Source organism: Ictalurus furcatus, chromosome 1 (assembly GCF_023375685.1).
Source record: "Ictalurus furcatus strain D&B chromosome 1, Billie_1.0, whole genome shotgun sequence".
Lineage (NCBI taxonomy): Eukaryota > Metazoa > Chordata > Actinopteri > Siluriformes > Ictaluridae > Ictalurus > Ictalurus furcatus.
In genome coordinates this window covers 23,609,971-23,632,023 of record NC_071255.1, presented here as the reverse complement: position 1 = coordinate 23,632,023, position 22,053 = coordinate 23,609,971, and the positions used below count along the sequence as shown (strand labels likewise).

The 22,053-nt window shown below is 37.9% G+C and overlaps 1 protein-coding gene across 1 annotated transcript; it reads left to right on the top strand.

Annotated features, from left to right (window-relative positions):
• The first annotated feature begins 3,856 nt into the window (after window positions 1-3,856).
• cenpw (centromere protein W) lies at window positions 3,857-17,654 on the top strand. Its single transcript, XM_053633281.1, has 3 exons — window positions 3,857-4,031; window positions 12,956-13,069; window positions 17,159-17,654. Exons 1-3 carry the CDS (start codon window positions 3,945-3,947, stop codon window positions 17,183-17,185), a joined length of 228 nt encoding a protein of 75 aa, XP_053489256.1. The 5' UTR covers window positions 3,857-3,944; the 3' UTR covers window positions 17,186-17,654.
• Window positions 17,655-22,053: the final 4,399 nt, after the last annotated feature.

The following is a 22,053-nucleotide window of genomic DNA, read 5'->3' as shown; positions in this document are numbered from 1 at the left end:
GTACCTTTTTATGGGCATTCAGTAATCTACAGTTTCCTTATCTGTATAGTCCACTCTTCAAACAGAATCAGTAGGCAGATTCTTATTTCATAGGACTTTTACACAAAACTATGAGGTTCACTGAAGTGCAAATCAGTGGACCTTCAAAGAAATCCTGACATCTTTATGTAATCACCTCTCACTCATGTATGGAACATATTAGCCAAGGTGTTGTGATATTCCGCAGGGACAGGAAAATCCTTAACATATATTTCGTTTGAGCTGGTGTGCTACATTATGGCCTTTATGCACCTGCTTTAAATTGCAAGCCTGTGTTGGGAGCCTGGACTCTACAACGGCTGTATGAACTGACAGATGTCTTAAACATGAGAGTCACTTTGCAGATAGTAGTTATTTCTCAAAGGTGACTTTGACACCTGAACTTTCTGTATCACTTGTAACCAGGCACCAAATGTTTCAAGACCTTTCCACTGAACCATCAAGTGTTTTTATGCTAGCACTAGTTTGAATAGCTGTAACTCGTGAAATTATACTTGATCTGGAATAAACCTCAATACAATTAAAAATAATACTAATAATGTTCATTACTCTGAAGTGATCTTTATAAGGTACTATATTGGTAACCAAACAAAACAATGAAGGGTTGAGGTGAAGACTAATGTTGTTCCTAATATTTCTCTCATCTGAGATTGGATAAAGAAATAATAGAGATAGATACCTGTAAACTGTAAATAAGAGGCTGAACAGAGCACAAGCCTGGATAGCAGATGCTTGGGCCAAGTCCTTCCTCCCTCACTATGGACCTGATAAATTAGATGCATATTGGGACAGTATTTGCACAAGGTAATTCGCCAGGCTAAATATATGTTGTCTGCAGGGCTCCTGTGATCCATCTGCCCTCATTAGTTGAATTACCAAATCAGGGGTATCCACAGGAATATAGTAAATCTGTGTCACTTGAGTGCTTTTGAGTGATTATGGCACACATCTAAAACCCCAGTATTTCTCTGGGTAGTTTCCTTAACAAACATTGCAGGACATTATGGTGAGATTATAGCAGCTCAAGTGCAGAGCTCACTGTGTGCAGAATTAATGGAATTAAAAGCAGAGCGTGAAGATGAGGGTGATAAAGCTTTATAGCGGGAGTTGTTTTAGCGGTTAATGATGTATGAAAGAGCTTTGATCACACAGGCACAGAGAAAGCTAGAACGGTGCTGAACCAAAAAGTGAAAAAATATGGTGCTTTCCGCTGACAGAATAGAATCTACAAAAAGAAAGGCATTTGGCGTTAAGAAAAACTTATTCTCATATTCTCCAATCAATACAGTATGTATTGTATTTCTAAAAGTCATGTTTCTGCTTGGTTTAGTGAGCTAAAATTTAACCCGTTCCCAACTTTATACTAAAGGTAATCAAAACTCATTACAAAAATCCTTGACCGCAGTCTGTGAAATTTAACTTTAAAGCGACTGAGTTAATTTATACATCTACATTAATTCAGAAATGATTTATGTAGGCATCATGATGATCATTAAATGCAATTCAAAAGGAAATTAAAAGGAAATTGAAACAAAAGAAACAAAGACATTTTTAATAAACGATCACAAATGCCTATTTTATTTCATTGCAACTCTCTGCCAGCATTCAGCCACCCATAATGTTTTATTGTTTAATCAGAAAACAGTGACTTCATGTACTGTAATTTATCTATCTGTAAACTTTATAAATCATCCCAAATACAAACCAAATGATAGGGAAAGAGACTCCAAGACACCCTTAGTCTTGAACCTTTTACTGAATACCAGACATGACATTGTACTATTAAATCTGCACTGCTGCTTGATAATTTGATAACACAACTTTTATCAGCCTTAATGTCTGGTACAACGCCATCTATTATGCTGACATATTTGTATAAGACCTTTTTTGTTCTTTAGTACTTTTGTGTTTGTAATTTAAACACTAACTGATGGAGAGGGAATAAGTGAGAAGGTATAGCTGATACATACTATTAGTGAGTATGGTGTATAAACCTGGGGCTATAGGCGAAAACCCAGCAAAATGTCAAAGCTTCAAGACATTAATAGAAACCAAAAAAACATGTGCCTTTAAAATGGACTCAGAGTCCTGGCAGAGTTTCAGATACGCATTATATTAATTTATTATTTTTTTTAAATTGCCAAATGCTCTGCAGATGTCTCATGTGCTTTGTACTTTAGGAGCAATACCTAATGCATTGCTGTATAACATTGAACATCTTGGCTATAGCCTAGCTGCCACATAACACAATTACTAAGGAATTATGCAGGCCTGCAGCGACCTTCTACCTGTTTCATGCCAATTTACAAAAGCCTGTAGTCATTTGCTATATTAGTAGATGTCAAATGATGTATTGAGATTAAGAATTAGTTTTTAAAGAAAGAAATAAACTATGGAATTGTGTTTTTTTAAAGCGTTTCATTAGTGTGGAGCACAAAATAGACAAATATCAACCTGTCAATCTCCTACAACAAGAAAGTTGGTATCAAAAAATCTGAGATACTAATACTACATGAAAAACGCAGTGGAACACCAGACAAAGTCGTGTATACAAGTGGGGAAGTTTACAACTTGTGACATATAACCTATGACATATTAGTGATGGGAAGTTCGGATCATTTTACTGACTCTGATCTTTGAATCTCATTCAGCAAAATGAACGAATAATTTTACAAGTCATTTCGTTCATTTCAGCAGAATATAATTAAAATGTTACATGTTAAATTCCCCAACACATCTAGTACTTATGCAAACGTTGATCACTTTTGGAATTAAAAAAATAAACTATAGGCTAATGCAACCAAGGCCGAATTATGAGAAACAGAAATTATTAATTAATTGCTTAACTGGCTCTTAAGGCTATGCAGTCTGTTAGTATGCAGTCTGTTCCATTTCCGGCATTGCATGGTGCATTGCCTATGCGACATTCACTGGAGGAACAAACGACTGGAACCCGAAGACTGGAGAGATGAACTAATCATTTCTGTTTCCTGTACAGAACCTATGGGGATGTTGCAGCGCATGCGCGGTCAGAAATGAACGAATCACTCTCTGAGACAACTCCTTGTTCCAGAATCATATTAAAGATTCGTTCAAAATGAACGAATCGTTCATGAACGACACATCACTACAACATATGACCTTTCACCTGTCCGGCCCGTGTTCTGACAATTTATCCTACATATCGAGAATAATTTATTTAAAACTTCACTTTGCACGCACATAAAGGAATACTTCTTCCTAAATGTTAATGCTGAAGGCAGTACATCAAATATGCCACCTACCTGTACAGTTTAACACTGGAGTCATTTTCTGATAAGGTAACAAAAAGTAGAAAAATAACAGAAATACCTGCGATATTGTTTTACGAAGATCCTGTAAATGCAGTAGGACAAAAACAGAACACGGGTTATTTTTTAATTTTATTTCTCATTATTTTTATTAATCATAATTGTTTCTGAATACTTGTCATAATTAACGAGTCATAAATAATTATCTTATAGTACGTGTGCGCAAACCGTAAACTACAAGAAGCACAAACATTTATATTTGTTTGTAATCTGTCAAAGTAAATGCAGATGACGTCATCCGGACCGTTTCCCGTTTTGTGGGCGTATCTACGACAAGCAGCCGAATGCACCGTTATTTTGACTCTGAAACTGGCTGTATCTAATATGCTTCCTTGCTCCCTTTATATGTGTACTTACAGAGACAATAAACTGCTATTTTTAACACCATATGAAGTGAGCTATATATCCGTTCAGAGGCGTTTGAGATTTGTCCATTGGTCATGCCTTCACGCGTCATCATTATGCGACGGGAGTAAAGCGCGCGCCCGGTTTAAAACGGCGATAGTTGTTGGTTTTTACTTTTGTGTATTTGAGCGTAAACTTATAAAGTCAGCCATGTTGAAGAAAGCACCGAGAACAGTCTTAAAATCTCACATGAAAAAGAAATCGGACATACGGATTGGAAAAAACGCAGACTTGATGGTAAGTTTTGCTCCGCGTCGAACAACTGTCAGCTTGCGATAGTTAGCCAAAAAGCGATTAAACTTGTTTACATGTACGCAGTGAGTTTCATCGCTGTTCACAGGTGAATTATTTCATAGATTTAAATTAATATTAAACTCGCGTTGCATGGCATTACACGGATAACCATTTAAATACAAACTCAGTTTTGTTTAGTTTTCTTACTGGGAGTGAACCAGTAACCTGTCTGTGTTTTATCCAATGAAAAAAACATATCCGTGGTACAGTAAATTCAGGATAGCTGGTCTATAACTCCGTGCTGCAATAACATCCATATACCTGTGAGAGTGCGTTTTATTAAGTCAGCTTTGTGAATAGGTTTCTCGCTTCCATATGATTACTTTTCTTCAAAAATTTTAAAGTGGCTCAAAATAACCAGGTCAAGATTCAAGAGTTTATAGTCATATGTCAAGGAAACAGTCTGTTACACAGTACAATGATATTCTTACTCTGCGAATCCTCCCAAAAGCACCTGACTTTATACTTTAAACAGGATAGTTACTGGTAGATATAATATGTACATGCGCGAATTATACTATCAGTAGTATGTACTACTGTACTATAGTTTTAGTACTATCATACAAAGCCATTATTGTACTATCATACAAAGCCATATAGAAACTCCTTATTTAGACAGAACCTGATTTTTTCACATGACTGCTGGACCAAATAAGGACCAAGCACAGAACTATACATGTCATTAACATGTCATGTGCTAACTTCAAGGATTAGGATACCAAGCAGTGAAACATAACCACATGTATAACTTCAAAACATGACCACCGAGAGGATTGAAACCAAGCCACACTGATGAGTAATTTGTGGAATTTTTTGCAAGGCTGTGTATTGCCTGTCAATCATTTCAATGTGACACCAACTTTGAAAGGCTGATTATAATGCAGATTCCACCAACAGCCGTACAAATACAGGTGTCTTATCTAATTACTTGATTTTTACTTGATTTTACACAACTTTTACCAAGATTCTTGATATTCGGCTTGATATTTGTTTATGGAGCTTCATCTCATTCCCAGTATGCCCAGTGTTACGTGTCCAAGCACTGAAACCTAAATACATACACTCCCCTTTGAAAATATTGGTAGGCCAAGGCCAGTTCTATTCTCAATTTTTTTTGCTATACACTAAATGTTCTAGATCAAAAGATGAATGTGAAATGAAAGATCAGAATTTCAGCTTTCATTTCCTGATATTTACATCTAGATGTGTTAAACAACTTAGAACATTAAAAAATCAAAAATATTGGAACGTGACTGGTGGGGGTTTCTTGCTGGCCAGGTATGTCCTGTTAAATTGGTTGTTTAAACAATTAATAGCTCTGGGTTTGAGCCCTGGGTTTTACCTATGAAGACTGCATTTAAACCAGTACAGAGACCAGAGAGCTGTCTATGGGAGAAAAGCCAGCCATTTTGAAGCTGAGAAAAGAGGGAAAATCTATCAGAGCCATTGCACAAGCATTGGGCATAGCCAATACAACATTTTGGACTGTCCTGAAAAAGTAAGAAACCTCTGTTGTACTAACAACCAGACATAGAACAGGTCAGCCAAGGAAAACAACAGCTGATGACAGAAACAGTCGATGACATCACCAACAACCTCCACAGGGCAAGGATGAAGGTATCACAGTTCACCATTTGAAGAACACTTCGAGGTCAGAAATATAGAAACCATACCACAAGATGCAAACCACTCATGAGCTGTAAGAATCTCAAAGCCTGATTCCACTTCGCAAAGAAACCACAAAAGTTCTGGAACTAAGATTAACCTCTACCAAAGTGATGGAAAGGCCAAAGTGTGGAAAAAGAAAGCATCTCCTTATGATCCAAAACATAGAAGTTGATTGGTGAAACATGGTGGAGGTAGTGTTATGGCTTGGGCTTGTATGGCTGCTTCTGGAACAGACTCACTACTCTTTATTGATGTAACTCAGGATGGTAACCGCAAAATGAATTCAGAAGTCTACAGAAACAATCTGTCTTCAACATATGTTGATATTGATGCAGTTATTGCAGGTGAGGAATATGTAACCACATATTAAGTGTTACTTACTTTAAGACTCTGTTCCAATACTTTTGCTTACCAAAAAATTGGGTGGTCTGCCACCAAAGATGTCATGTTCTAAGTTGTTTAACACATATAAATGTAAATATCAGGAAATGAAAGCTGAAATTATGATCTATTGTCTAATATTCAGCTTTTGATCTCAAACCCAAACGTCTTCAGTGTATAGCGAAAAAAAAAAAAATTGGCCTATTTTGGAAAAAACCAAGGTTTAGTTATTTGGTGTGCGGGCTGAGTGTTTGTCTATCTGTTGATCTCTCTCTCTCTCTCTCTCTCTCTCTCTCTCTCTCTCTCTTATATTTTTATATATATATATATATATATATATATATATATATAAAGATGTGTCAAGGTCCACAACAAACATGGCAGGTGTGAAGGGCATCCTAAATCAACATACTGATGTAAAGAAAATCAAATGACCCCATCCACTTTTGTTATACGAAACTAAATGAATGTGACCTCTCAGAACGAACGCATCAAGTTTCTCATGTATTGATATTAACAGTCGCATCAAACTTAAAAGCAGGAGAGCTACAGAGGTGAAGTAAAGATAAATGCACTACTTGACTATTGATATCTAGTTATAAATAGAAGTAATTGTTACATTTCTCAGAGCCCTCTTGGCAGTCGCATGTTTTCAGGTGAAAGTCTGTTGTGTTTGCTAGTGTATGTGTTGCTTAGGAAGTGGTCAGTTTAAAAGTTATGTAATTATTTCAGATTTGTTTTAACATCAGATCTGTACTGGGTGTACTACATATCATAAAATCAACATGTGCAGGCCATTTTATGGTAATGTAGTGTAAGCTGTATAGATTAGAGATTAAAACAAATCAGTAATAGTGATTAAAATCACTAGGAAAGTGCTATACAATGTTGTTTCCTTAAGAGAAAAAAGTGTGCGCGTGCGTGAGTGTGTGCACACTGTCCATGCACTAATGGCTCCTAATTAAAAAGCTATTGCAGCTGGTCATGCTTTATTGAGACTGGAGGTGGGGACCCTCCTAAGATGTAAAAACCTGCCTGAAAGGAGTGCTGCTTTACAGGGGTCTAATCCAGCCTTTAAACTCAAAGAAAGAATGAGGGGAAAATGAATAAAAGACTCCTTTTTTTTCCACATACTATGAATGAATATCTGGTTTGGTCTGGTTTTCTGTTCTTTTAATGGTTTTTGTAATAAGACCATTATTGCCTTCTACACTGATATGAATAGACCTAACTGATGTTGTGATTGTGCATGAAGGCCATACCATGAGTGTGAGCTGGTTTTCTGGGTCCGGCGGGGCAATATGACACGATAATAACCATATCGTGATAAATTATTGTCATTTGAAAGATATTGTGATGTCTTTGAGTCATATTGCTTGGAGTATAGGGGGGGGGGTGTATATGTGTGTGTGTGTGTGTGTGTGTGTGTGTGTGTAAAATATAAATATATATATATATATATATATATATATATATATAATATAGTGGTTAGCATTAAAGATGAAGACAAATGATAGAAAATGTTTTGTGCAGGTGGTTTTGAGATGTTTTGGAACTGTGGCACTTAAATATTTTTACAATTTTAATTATAATTAGGTAAAATTCCATGCATGCAATAGAGACATCCAACAATGAACTATTAAGGCAATCCTGTAGTAAGATTCATTCGAGAGCCAAATGATTCATGGTAAGGATGTTCCAACAAGTGTGGTTTCTAGCTTTTTGCGCCACGCTGTGAACTTGGCTTGCCATTTACATTGCTCAAGGTTATAAGTGTATGTTAAGGTTGTGGCAGTGGCTTAACATCATCCTTTGTTCTCACGTTGAACTGAGATGGACTCTGGAGCATTTGATGGTTGGTTGAACTTGAAAATAATCAGGTTCATCCTTCTGGGAAGCTGTGAAAGAGTGTGTTTCTTTTCTACATTTCCCAGTGAAACAGAGAAAGTTTATTAATAAAGCTTAAACTCATTAAGCACTTTATTAGGAACACTATATTAATACTGGGTAGGGCCTCCCTTTGCTCTCAAAACAGCCTCAATTCTTGATGGCATAGATTCCACAAAATGTTGGAAACATTCTTTTGAGATTCTGGTCCATGTTGACATCACACAATTCTTACAGATTTTTCAGGTGCGCTTTCATGCGGTGAATCTCGCGTTCAACCGCATCCCCAAGGTATTCTATTGGATTCAGATCCCGTGACTGGGAAGGCCTCTGATGAACACTGAACTCATGTTTATGAAACCAGTTTGAGAAATCGAGATTCATCAGACCAGGCTACGTTTTTCCAGTCTTCAGCTGTCCAGTTTTGGTCAGTCTGTGTCCACTGCAGCCTCAGCTTTCTGTTCTTGGCTGAGAGAAGTGGAACCAGATGTGGTCTTCTGCTGTTGTAGCCCATCTGCCTCGAGGTTTTACATGTTCTGAGATGTTTTTCTGCTCACCACAATTGTACGGAGTGGTTATCTGAGTTACTGTAGCCTTTCTGTCAGCTCGAACCTTTCTGGCCATTCTCTGAGCTCTCATCAACAAGGCATTTCTGTCCACAGAACTGCTGCTTATTGGATGTTATTTCTTTATTGCACCATTCTGAGTAAACCCTAGAGATTGTGGTATGTGTGTGTGTGTGTGTGTGTGTGAAAATCCCAGGGGACACATTTCTCACAAGTTAATGAACATTTTTTTGTGTGTTTTGTTTAATATAATTGTACAAGAGTTAGTGTTAAATATTGTTGCAATCTTACTAATGTTTAGGGCTTTCATATTCATGTGAGTGACAGCTTGTTTTAACAGAGCACTGTTAGGTTCTTTCATGAAAACAGCTCTATTTTTTTATGGAAAAAAAATAGATCTATAAAAAATTTCTGATTCATTCAGCATTACTAATGAATAAATGTAATGTATTTAAAGTTGTTCCATTCCTTTAATCATTCTCATTTTTTCCCATATATAATATAATATAATATAATATATAATATAATATAATATAATATAATATAATATAATATAATATAATATAATATAATATAATATAATATAAAATCTATAACAATCCTGAGGGACCATTACTCTTCTAATCTGTAGCTCTGTTGCTCACACATTTTTCGGCACCCTTTCCTCTCTGAAGTTTCCACATTTTTTGTGTGTGTTTGTGTGAGGTGGTGAAGAAAGTGGCCTTGGCTTTAATCAGTTAGGTTGAGTCGTTATGTTTTGGCAAAGCATTTGGCACAGTGCAAGTCTGAGCTTCTCAGCTTTCATTCTCCCAACAACATTTCTTAAGAGCAGCTGTTGGAAAAATGTTCAGACGCCCCAAAGATGACCTACAATTATGAAAATGAGGTATTAATAGATTTAAATTGCATCCAAATGGTCATCATGTACATGCACAATGAAATCATTAGCTGTGTTTGGAAAATTTTCGGTATGTGGTTAAGACACCAGACACTTACTTCATATATACATTTATGTGTGTGCACACATGACTGAGAGAAAGAACAGAAGAGAAGATGTGGTAAGAAGAACAGAAGATGGTACATAGGTCTTGCCTTACTGCATTGTCTTGTGTCACAAGAGGCAAAAGTATGTGTGACTGGCTTGAATTACTGAGTTACTGTGTGTGGGCTTACGTTGTGGCAAGTGTGACTAGCTATACTCTGTATTTTTAGTGAAATAGTTTCTTTCCTTGGATTTTTTTTCTTAGCTGCACTCTCCCTAGTTAAGCGTTTCATTTCGTTGAGATTATGATGTATTTATGCATGCACACATCCCCTCTGTGCTTTTGCATCACTGGAGCCATTTATCAAATACATAGGCATTAGAATTGGTTAGAATTAGAATCTACATTATGAATTGAACAAATCTGCTCATGCTGACTGAGAAATAATTCATTTTCCCCCGAAGAGTAAAATTGCAAATGTCTTTATGCTATGTGCTACAGTACAGTTTGAAAAAATATCCTTAATTACCTTTAAATGTGCTTTCCTATTATTTTATGCTGTCTTAATATAGACAGTCATATTTAACTTATAAAAAAATGTATGGTTTGAGTTGTCAAAGTGATTAATGTAAAATGTATCTGAACTAGTGAGATCTTTATTGGCAGTAACCTCAGCCAAAATGCTTTCTATAGCTGCTGATCAGGGATGTACCGTGCACAAACTTTCATATATATTTTTGGTATTTCTTGCTCATTAGGCTTGCTTCAGATCTTGACACAGGATTTCAGTGGAATTAAGCCATGTTTCAGGCTGAGCCACTCCACAGTGATACTGTGTACACACAACACTGTGTGCATTGATAAGGTACTTGATTCAGAGCCATGGAGGTAAAATCACGCTTCTCAGGATCTGTAGTGTTGACTCCCACCCCCTTTAGTTTTTATGTTTATTTTTTTGGTAGTGGATGACCAAGTGAAAACTTGGGTTAAATAATGTTTCGACTACATGGCAGGAGGAAAAGTGAAGGTCCACTAACGATCTACTGATCCCCTATTCTTGATGGACATACTACACAGTGCTGTGAAAAGGTATTTGCCCCATTGTGATTTTTTTTCTGTTTTTGTGTACATCTCATACCAAATAGTTTTAGATCTTGAAATGAGATACAACATAAAACAAAGGCAACCTGAGCAAACACACAATAGTTTTTTTTGTTTGTTTGTTTGTTTCTTTTTTTTTATTGAAGCAAAAAAAAAATTATCCCACACCTATCATCAATGTGAAAAACTAACTGCCCCCTTAAACTTAAAATCTGGTTGTGCCATGTATAACTGCAACCAAACACTTCTGATAACTGGAGATCAGTCTTTCACTTACTTCTAGGACTAGACTTACTCCTCTGCTTTGGATCACTGTCTTGCTGCATAATCCAGTTGCGCTCGAGTTTCAACTTATGGACTGAAGACCGGATATTCTTCTTTAGGATTTTCTGGTAGAGAGCAGAATTCATGTTTCACTCAATTATTCTGTTGCCCAGGCCCTGAAGCAGCAAAGCATCCTCACACCGTCACACTTCCACCACCATGCTTGACCGTGGGTATGATGTTCTTTTTGTGGAAATTAATGTTTGGTTTATGCCAGATGTAACGGGACCCCTATCTTCCAAACAGTTCCACTTTTGACTCCTCAGTCCACAGAACATACTCCCAAAAGATTTGAGGATCATCAATGTGTGTTTTGGCAAAATCCAGACTAGCATTAATGTTCTTCTGGGTTAGCAGTGGTTTTCACCTTGCCACACTTCCATGGATGCCATTTTTACCCAGTGTCTTTCTGATAGGGGAGTTATGAACAGTGACCTTGGATCTTTTGTGACTTGCTGGATGAGTAGTTGCTGCGCTCTTGGGGGAATTTTGGAAGGTTGTCCACTTCTGGGCTCCCGCTGTGGTTATTTAGAGTCCCAGAGCCTTTGAAATAGCTTTGTTACCCTTCCCAGTATGATGTATTTCAATCACCTTCTTCCTCATAATTTCTGGAATTTCTTTCAATTTTGGCATAGTGTGTTACTGGGTAAGAACTTTTAACCAACTTCATGCTGCTGAAAAAGTTCTATTTAAGTGATGATTTGACTGAACAGGTCTGGCAGTAATCAGGCCTGTTTGCATCTAGTCCAGCTGAACCTCATTATGTTCAGTAAATTCAGTTTCATAGATTTGGGCAATTGGTAACTATGGGGGCAAATACATTTTCACACAGGCCCAGCTGGTATTGGATAACTTTTTTGCTTCAATAGATATTATCATTTAAAAACTGTATTGTGTTTACTCGGGTTGCCTTTGTTTTATTTTAGATTTTGTTTTCATTTGTGAAAAAATTTAGTATGACATGTACACAAAAACAGAAGAAATCAGGATAGAGACACATACGTTTTCACAGCACTGTACACTATATGGCTGAAAGATTGTGGACAGTTGATCATAACATTCATATATGCTTTCTGAACATTTCATGCCAGATTTAGTTCACCTTTGTTTTTATATTAACCTCCACTCTTCTGGGAAGGCTTTCCAATAGCTTTTGGAGTGTGGATGTGGTGATTCGCCCATTCAGCGACAAGAAGTAAGTTTGGGCACTGATTTTGGATGAAGGAGCCCGAGGCACAGTCAACGTTCCAGTTCATCCCAAAGGTGTTCGGTAGGGATGAGGTCAGGGCTTGGTGCAGAACACTCGAGTTCTTCCACTCCAACCTTGGCAAACCATGTGCTCATGGAGCTCACTTTGTACAAAGGGGCACTGTCATGTTGGAACAGGTTTGGGCCTCTTAGTTCCAGTGAAGGGAAATTGTAATGCTCCAGCCTACAAAGACATTCTAGATCATTTAGGTGCTTCCAGCTTTGTGGCAACAGTTTGGGGAAGAATCAGGTATGGGTGTGATGGTCAGGTGTCCACAAAACTTATAGTATATATCTGCTAAGCTGAGATGGGATTATAGGACTCCACCCAGTGCTACATTAAACTAGCTCATATAATCCATTTCTCTTGTTTGTATTTGCAACTACAGACGTTTTCTTAAAAATGCTTGCATGACCAAAGTGTGAAAAAAAGATGTGATTTATAAGAAGAGATGGAAAACAATGCAATAGCCCACACTGTGTTTTTTGGCCACTACTAGTTTAGAGTAATCTTTTATTGTTTCTATGTGATTTACAACAATTTGAAGATGAATTTCAATGTGTAACTCCTTTGGTGCGATAAAATAAAATATCCATTGAAGTTATTGCCATTTATCATGCATAAGCTGTTTTTGGATGACTCCTGCATAAAATGTTATCATATTGTCAGAGATGAGTAATTGTTGGGTTGTTTGTCTTGCGTAATCAGGTCCAGCTGAATCTGCTGCTTGTCTTACATCGACTGGCAGAAGAGTCCAGAATCAAGGCCTTTGAGGAGAAAACCGCTACTATCAAAGTCCACCATGTTAAAGCTGTTGCAAAGGTATCCAGTCTGGTCTTGTTAATAGTTCTATTCCAGACTGAAAGATGTGCAACTAAATGTAGGAAAAGCCTCATTATTTCTGATCCTGTAATATATCGCATCATATATTCAACAGTCTCTGCTCCAGTCCTATTGATTCAGTGTTTATTGCTTTTGTTCTTTTGCTAATGATCTATAATTGATTGTTTTCATTCTTTTTTTGATAGGATGTAAGCATTTACAAAATTGTTTAACTTCTGCTGCTTGGCAGTGCAATATAGGGAAACAAGCTTTCCCTTAGTCTAGTGCTTATTTAAGAATGTGTTGGGTTGAGTAGGTGTTAGGCCTTAAAAGCACTGAGGGTTCCTCTGATCAGCTGGATTAAGTTTCACATGCATAATAATTCAATCAGGCTGCATTGCTAACAGATGTCACCCAGGGCTGTTTCACTGGTCTGTACAGAGGTCTGTATAGAGGTCTGTGTAGGACCGTTTCCCACAAATCCCACTCTCCTCCACTTGCAAAGTTCTGACCAATCCTACCCACTCCTACAGTTTTTTTTTTCCCCCTCTCTCTTCTTTTTCTTCTGATACACACCTATCATGTATTACTCCAGTCATTATAGTCAGTACTGAATGGTAAGGACCTGCCTGGCTTGAGGAGAGCCTAATCTTTATTTCCTAGTGGTAAAGGTAGTGGTAGCTCAGCAGCTAAGACATTGGACTTCAGATTGCAAGGTTGTGAGTTTGAATCCCAGTACCAACAAGCTGCCACTGCTGGGCCCTTGAGCAGGGCCTTTAAACTCAACTGATTAGTGATGAAATTCATGAGACCAAGATAAATCATATCAACTTTTTCCACCCGCAATGTGAAATTACAATCTATAAAAAATAAAAAATAAAAACATTTTAGGGAAATAAAAAAAAAGTTACAGTAACCCAGTTGCATACAGTAGGGGAAAGTACATATTTTTCAGTAAATATATTTCCAATGAGGTTATTCACATGAGATTTTCACCAGACATCAGTATTAACTCAGGAAATACGGAAATATAAAGAATTCACAACACTAAAGTCCATATATAAAGTTATGTGTGATAAAGTGGAATGACACAGGAAAAAAGTATTGAACACACTAAGAAAAAGCAGTTCTCCAAGGTAAGAGAACTAGGTAAGGCAAGGAACCAGCTGAAATCTATAAGTAATTATACCTCCTATCTGTGCAAATTAATATCAGCTGGGTTGGTAAATTGATGGTCTATGAAAAGGCTTTTCGTTACCAAGGTGTCACACAAACATCTCATGATGGGTAAAAGCAAAGAGCTCTGCCAAGACCTGTGCAACCTTATTGCTGCAAAACATATTGATGGAATCAGATACAGACGTATTTCAAAATTTCTGAATCTCCCAGTAAGCACCATTGGGGCCATTATCCGGAAGTAGAAGCAACATCACTCCGTCATCAACCAGCCACGCACAGGAGCTCGCAAGATTTCTGACCAGGGAGACAGAAGAGTAGTCCAAGAGCCAAGGACCACTCAGAAAGAGCTCCAGAAACACTTGGAGGCAGCAGGTACCATCGTTACAGAGAAAACAATAGCCAATGCACTCCACTGCTCAGTCTCACCCCGCAAGACTCCATTACTAAAGAAAAGGCATGTCGAAGCTCGTTTAAAGTTTGCTACAACTCATTTGGACAAGCCTATGAAATACTGGGAGAGTGTAGTCTGGTCAGACGAGAGCACAATTGAACTTTTCGGCTGTCATACTAAACACCATGTTTGGAGAAGAAATGGCACTGCACATCACCTTAAATCACTATACCAACAGTGAAGTTTGGAGGTGGAAGCATCATGGTGTGAGGCTGTTTCTCATTGCATGGTTCTGGCAGACTTCATTTAATTGAACGAACAATGAATGGAGCCCTTTACTGGGAGATTCTTGAGAAGAATCTGCTGCCATCCACCAGGATGATGATGAGACGTGGGTGGACCTTCCAGCAGGACAATGATCCAGAGCATACAGCAAGGGAAAATCTCAGTTGGTGTCAGAGAAAAAAATCAAGGCATTAGAATGGCCCAGTCAATCACCTGACTTGAATCCAATTGAACAAGATTTAAAGACAATATGTTTAGAAGAATGGGCCAAAATCACACCTGAATACTATGGCCCATTAATTTCTTCATACAGGAAGCATCTTGAAGCTGTCATTACAAACAAAGGCTTCTCTGCTAAGTATTAAATAAATTTCAGTTAACGTGTTCAAAACTTTTTTCCTGTATCATTCTGCTTTATTACACATAGCTTCATTTATGGACTTTAATGTTGTGTATTCTTTATATTTCTGGATTTCTTGAGTTAATACTGATGTCTGGTGACAATTTAAATAGCCTCATTGGAAATATATTTACTAAAAAAAAAAAATTGTTGACAATACTTATTTCCCCCACTGTAAGTGTGCACACCCTTTTATAACTGGGGATGTGGCTATGTGCAGAACGAACCAGTCACATTCAATCTCATGTTCAAAAGTAATTATCATACAGCTGTCATCGATGAAATTATTCTGACTAACCCCAAATAAACACCAGCTGTTTCTCTGGGATTTTCTTGACATCTTGGGTTTATCTGACTGCTGAATGAACTGCAAAGAGCTGACAGAGCCTGTACAAGGTCTCACTGTCAAAAGGTATTGATCAGGAAAGGAGTATAAAAGAATTTCCGAAACATTAGATGTACCATGGAACACTGTGAAGGCCTTCATCAACAAATTGAGAAAATGGGGCCGTACGTTGAAATTTCCAACAACAAAATGTCCCTCCAATGTTACAAAAGGAGAAGACAAAACTTATTAATGAGGCTGCCATGAGACATACGGCAGCATTAAAGGAGCTGCAGGAATATCTAACAAGTACTGCTTACTCTCTGCATGTGACATCAATCTGTTCTATTCTTCACATGTCTGGACCATAGCTTAGGGTGACTTGACGGAAGCACTGTCTCACAAAAACATCCAAGCCTAACTAAATCATTCCAAACCATGTGGCAAAATATGTTATCATCCGATGAGCCCAATTCCAAAAGGTATGTTTGGGTCAAAAAGATGTACATCACTAAAAGATCACCATCCCCACAGTGAAGCATGGTGGTGGCATCATCATGTTTTGGGGCTGCTTTTCTTCAACTAGAAATGCTGCTTTTATCAAGGTGGAGAGAATCATGAATAGCTACAAATACCAGTTGATTTTAATGTGAAGCATTCAGGTGTCTGCTAGTAAGCTATCTGCAGTGACTCAAAGCATATGTCCAAATCAACAAAGGAATGGCTTAACCAAAAAAGAGCAAAGTTTTTGAAGGACCTAGTCAGAGCCAAGACCTGAATCCAGCTGAAAATCTCTGCAGTTACCTGAAGCAGGCTGTACACAGGAGATGCCCTCACAATTTGACTGACCTGGAATGGATAATATTGCCAAGTCTGATAGACTCTTCCCCAGAAAGATTGAGTAGTGTAATAAAATAAAATCAAAAGGTGCTTCAACAAAGTAGTTTTAGGGGTGTGCAAACTTATGCAACTAGGTTATTGTAAGGTTTATTTTATGTTTCTTTTTTCCTCTAAAACTATTTCTGATTGATTTTCAGGATTTATATAATTTGCAATTTCACATTAAAGGTGGGAAAAGATCTGACATGATTTAGCTTAGTTTCATTTTTTACTTCACAAAAACCTGCCATGTAGATTTTGTAAGTCAGCATGATACATTTATATTTTCTGATCTAGAAAAGCTTATTTGATTTGCATGTAATTCAATGCAGAGTTGAGTGTTATCCATGCATGAGCTGGAGCGGTGTGAATAATGGTCTGCTTGCTGTGCTAAAGAGCGGACTCATTATGACCTGTCACAACCAAATATGTTAGAAATTACATGTCGTGGGTAGTTTTCTCATGTCACACAGATGTAAGAAATTGAAAATAACAGCACAAATCTGAACAAATGAGAAGAAAGGAAATGAGAAGCATGACTGGAAGACTGGTTTGTGACAGAGATGAGGAATGAGCTGTTAGATTTTGTTATGCTCTTATGCCTCTTCTGTTTTTCTGTTTGCCTTCCAGAAATTGTTGAAGAGTACGCGTGGATGAGGTGGAACACATTGCTTCTTCTGTGAGCCTGAAGCTGCACAGAGCCCACAGTCTGAGAGAGCACAGGTATCCAGTGCACTCCAGACTCATCCTCTCACTGGGGCCAGGATACATGAGTCATGAGTCAACATAAGCTTAGCATTTGCTCATCTTTACCTTAGGTCCTTTTTTGTCTTTGACTTTTTTTTCAGTGTGTAGTCCTAAAATGTGCAGCCTGCGAGATAGTGTGCAAACACTCCCTCTCAGATTAATTCCCTGTGGAATTCTGTTCACTTTTCTTCTCCATTACTGTTGACCTTTTGCTTTCGAGTGTTGTTGGGAAATAGCTGTGTATAAACTTTTAGTCCGTGACTGATGGTATCAGGGCTGAATATCCGTAGCCACAAATGTTTTCCTCCTGTATTTTGGATTTTTTATTACTTAATGTGTTAATAAACAATATGTGCCACTTAACTTGGGCATAATGCTACCCTGACACTCCCTCAGTCTCTTCCTCCCTTTCACTTTATGTGCATATGAATAATAATTAAAAAAAAAAAAAAAACTCTGGCTGATTTCCACATACAACAGTAGAAGTATTATCTCCGAGCCAATCCTCAAAGCAAGATTTTAGCAAGAAGACTTTTTTTAGCATGAACGGAAATGAAGATGATATCTTTGTTGACACAATATCAACCTTCTAAGACCGTTGCATCCATTTAAACTCTAATTATGCACAGAGCATTACTTGCTTTTCCCTTATGACAGTTAACACAATCTCTTACTGTAAAATATCTCCATTGAGGCCAGGAATTTGGCCGATTGGTGCATGTAGTGCTAATTAACTCTATTCCTGCAGCAGGACATTGCCCCTTGGGTAATTTGGGTGGTTAAAAGAACAAAGGCCTTGACCTCGGACCACAGGAAAGTAAATGTTTGGGTCTCCCTTTGTGTGTGTATGGATGCCAGGGTATCCCACTGATGACCACATGGTCTGGGAGGCACCCAGCCGTAATCCCAATGTCAGAATTAACTGGAGTGTCTTTGCTATGCTTTCAGTGCTTTGCTTACAGAAGAATTGAGCTTTTAAAAAATGTAGGCTTTGATAGCATGTTCTTTTAAAAACTAGGATGTTCTCCAGACCTCCGGCTTCACCTTTCTTATCTTAATCCAGAAAACATCTGAGTCACTTGAACGCTGGAAACAGCCGCTTCTTCACATCAGCTTATTCATCATGTTTCTGCATGTTGTCCGATTAGAGACCGAGGTCATCCTGCGAGGGCTGGTTGACCTCATGACCTGTCCTTCACCTTTCATGACCAGTAGAGGGCGACCATGCCGAAAATACCATGATCTTTGAATTCATTACTATGAAGCACAAGGCGACTTCAAAGCCAAGCATATGACATTCCTTTATTCTACAAAGTATGTGGAAACTAAATCAGTCATATATTGCACCAAACACTTAATGCAAATAAATGGTTCAAAAAAATAAAAACCTAGCAAGTTCTTACTTAAAGGATCGTTCTCACATAAAACTTGCATTAAATATGTTGTATATCTCATTATTTACTGTTCTACCATTATACATGAAACAAGTCATACCATCATTGTAGAATTCTGATTCCAAGCAGTCAATATTATAACCAATATTCATGTAGCAGTTCTCCGTACAAACTACTAAAACATTTTATTGCAAGGGACTAGATTTGTCTGTACACAGGTGAGGAAAAAATAGTATCTTATTGAATAAAATGTACACTTAAAAAAAAAAAATTATCAAAGACAATAATCTTATTAGATACCTGCGGTGTACAGCGTGTCCAGTGAGGTTAAAAGGTGGTGATGTTCACCATACTCCTGAAGTATCTGTAGAATTTTGCAAAGATAATAAAATGATGTATAATAACAGCTGTACAGTCAGCATTTCAGACAGTAAAGCTATGAACCCATAGTTATTAGGTTATTCACCAGAGAAGATTCTAAAGAAAACTTTAATTCCATCAGTGGTGGAAAGCATACTAAACACTGACTGTAGTAAAAGTATAACTACTGTAGTTCTAATACTGTCACTATAGTAATAATTCACTTGAGTAAAGTAGTGACCAAGAAAATTACTCAAGTGTAAGTTAGCCAGTGAAAAACTTCTTCAGAAATGACTTTACATATGACTTTTTTAAGTACTGACACAACAAATTCAAAGTTCCTATTGTTAACAAACCAAGTGGCTTACTTATGTAAACATCACCTTGATTATCAATAGTGTGGAAAGAAAGGGAACATTAGCTGGATAACTAATTTAGTCAAATGCTTTTGGGGTTTCAGTAGCTTGCTAGCTTTCTTAGTTAGCTCAATGTTAATTCATCTATGCTTTCAGCTATATGGTTTGCTATCTAGCAAAGATGACTCTTACACATTATCCTGAGCATTACCTATAGGCTGCAGCAGTGCTTAGATAGATTTAACACAACAGACAATTGCTACCAAAAATCAAAATAATGTCAAGTTTATTATAGAGCTTTCATGCTGTAAAACATCTAAAGATCTGGCTAGCTAGTCTAGCTCACTCAGCTAGCCAGTGGCTTACCTGTACATGTTTCCACAGGTTGGATGCTGAGCTGTGAAATGCCGATATATCTCCACGGGTTTTGGGATGCATAATTTGCAGATCATTATCATGCTGTTTCCTCTGAAGCATTTAAAACTGAAGATGCCTGTTAAGTTGGGCCAGGGTTGCTTCCACACTTCCCAGAGATTTGTATGTCGTCTCAGTCTTCGAAGGAGTCAGTAATGGTACTGTAATTAAATGGCTAACTTGAGAGTTTGGTTTATTGCGTTATCATGGGCTTTAAATGTTACTATCTGCAAACATGAATCAAACATTTTTGTTGGTTTCTGTTTTAGGGAGGTAAATGCACTGATAACCTCAGGAAAACGCTGGCTGAGATTTGCTATGGTTAATGTTCAGTTAGGCATCTGATTTACCTAGGGCTATAGTTAGTGTTTGAATCTATTAAGACCCCTCCTCTGTTTGAATCCGCTATGAACCCTCCTCTTTCATTAGGCAGAGCACGGAATTTACATCTGTTCCATTTTGTCAGCTTTTGTTTTCCTGCCATTTTGAGTTTTCCTCTTTTTATTTAACTTTAATTGGTCTGTCTTATCAAGGAAAGATAAACTATATGGGCAAAAGTATGTGGACACCTGACCATCACACCCATATGTTGGCCTTCTCCACAAAGTTTTGAAGCACAAAATTGTATGGAATGAAGAATTTCCCTTCACTGGAACTAAGGGGCCCAAACCTGTTCTAACATGACAGTGCCCCTGTACAGAAAGTGAGGTCCATAAAGACGTGGTTTGCTAAGGTTGGTGTGGAAGAACTCGAGTGGCCTGCACAGAGCCCTGACCCTGTGAACACATTCTGGGAATAACTGGAATGCCAACTGTGTGCTAGGCCTAGTCACCTAACATCAGTATCCGACCTCAATAATGCTCTTGTGGTTGAGTGGGCACAAGTCCCTACGGCCACATAATCTACTGGAAAGCCTTCCCAGAAGAGCAAAGAAGACAGAGTCCATATTAATGCCCATGGTTTTAGAACGGGATGTTCAACATGCATAGGTGTGATTTCAACATGCATAGGTGTGATATACGTTGGTCGGGTGTCCACATACTTTTGGCCATATAGTGCATCAAGCCACCTTATCCACTTCCAGGTTACTAGTGCCAAATTAACTATTTTATATATATATATCCCCCAACAGGACTTGGAAAGATCTGTTGGGGGTGAGATTTAATCAGTTCCCACCCACTCCCCCACCTCGATTTTGTGATGAGGATAATTTCAGCTGTCAGTGGCTATAAGGTAGAGAACTGAAGAGTGGGCACAGAATTTCTACCCCATTTTAATATTTTCCTTCATGTTACTGCTTGACCTGACCTCAGGTTTACATGACTCATACAGACAAATGAGCTAACGGAACTGTTTCTGTCACTTCCATAGGCTCATATCCACATTGGGGCAGTGACAAATGGCTTCTTGCCTGCTCTGCACTGTAGCTCACAGCTTATGCTAACCTGTCCAAACTCTCCCCTCTGATGATATCACCTTAGAAACAGAAAGTTTGTGCGGTCTCTGGTGAGAGGGAGGATTCCACTTCCACACCTGTGCACCGTGTCACTAAGTTTATGTCATGCCCTGCTGCTCGAGAGCCCTGATTTACACTAGGAAAAAAATTATAGGTCTCATGACTAACTGATGTCATACTGGCAGGAACATAGCAGAATGTTAGTATGCCAGGTGGAAGCCTAGTACAAGCGGTCTCTTGTAGCTTTACTGCCAACAACCCAATTTGCGAAAACAAACATAAAAACATATTAATTGGAAGCTTATCTTATCAGAAACATCTTTACTGTGGAACAGTATATATGATGCATTCGTTGCTCTGTAGTCGAGCAGTGCTTTCTTCTCTTTTAGCGCTTTAACTGCTTTTTCTGCTGGTTTGTTATATTTACTCTGTTTGATGCTGCGTTTCTGTTCGTGTTTGAGCTCTGCTTAAGGCCAGCTCAGAGTCATAACTCTCTTCAGCCCTGTAGTCTTGGAGTTCTCTGCCGTCACATGATTTGTATAATGGGTCAATTCTTGATGACATAAAAAGACTCAAAGCTTCAACATGCATTTCATATCAGTTTTCTCCTGGACCTGCACACAGCTTCATTATGTAATTTTTTTTCATGACTGCATGATGGCACGATACACAAATATAAACATGGTTCTTTTTAAGAAAAAAAAAAAATTAAACTGAATAGAGATCTGTTTTCAAAGGTAATGCGATGAAAGTGTATAAACAAACCAAAGATTTGCCATGCTTGATTTCATTACATCG

Coding starts and splice junctions, on each gene's coding strand:
- cenpw (XM_053633281.1), top strand. CDS start 3,945: ATGTTGAAGAAAGCACCGAGAACAGTCTTAAAATCTCACATGAAAAAG. Junction 4,032..12,955: donor GAAAAAACGCAGACTTGATG/GTAAGTTTTGCT, acceptor TTGCGTAATCAG/GTCCAGCTGAATCTGCTGCT. Junction 13,070..17,158: donor ATGTTAAAGCTGTTGCAAAG/GTATCCAGTCTG, acceptor TTTGCCTTCCAG/AAATTGTTGAAGAGTACGCG.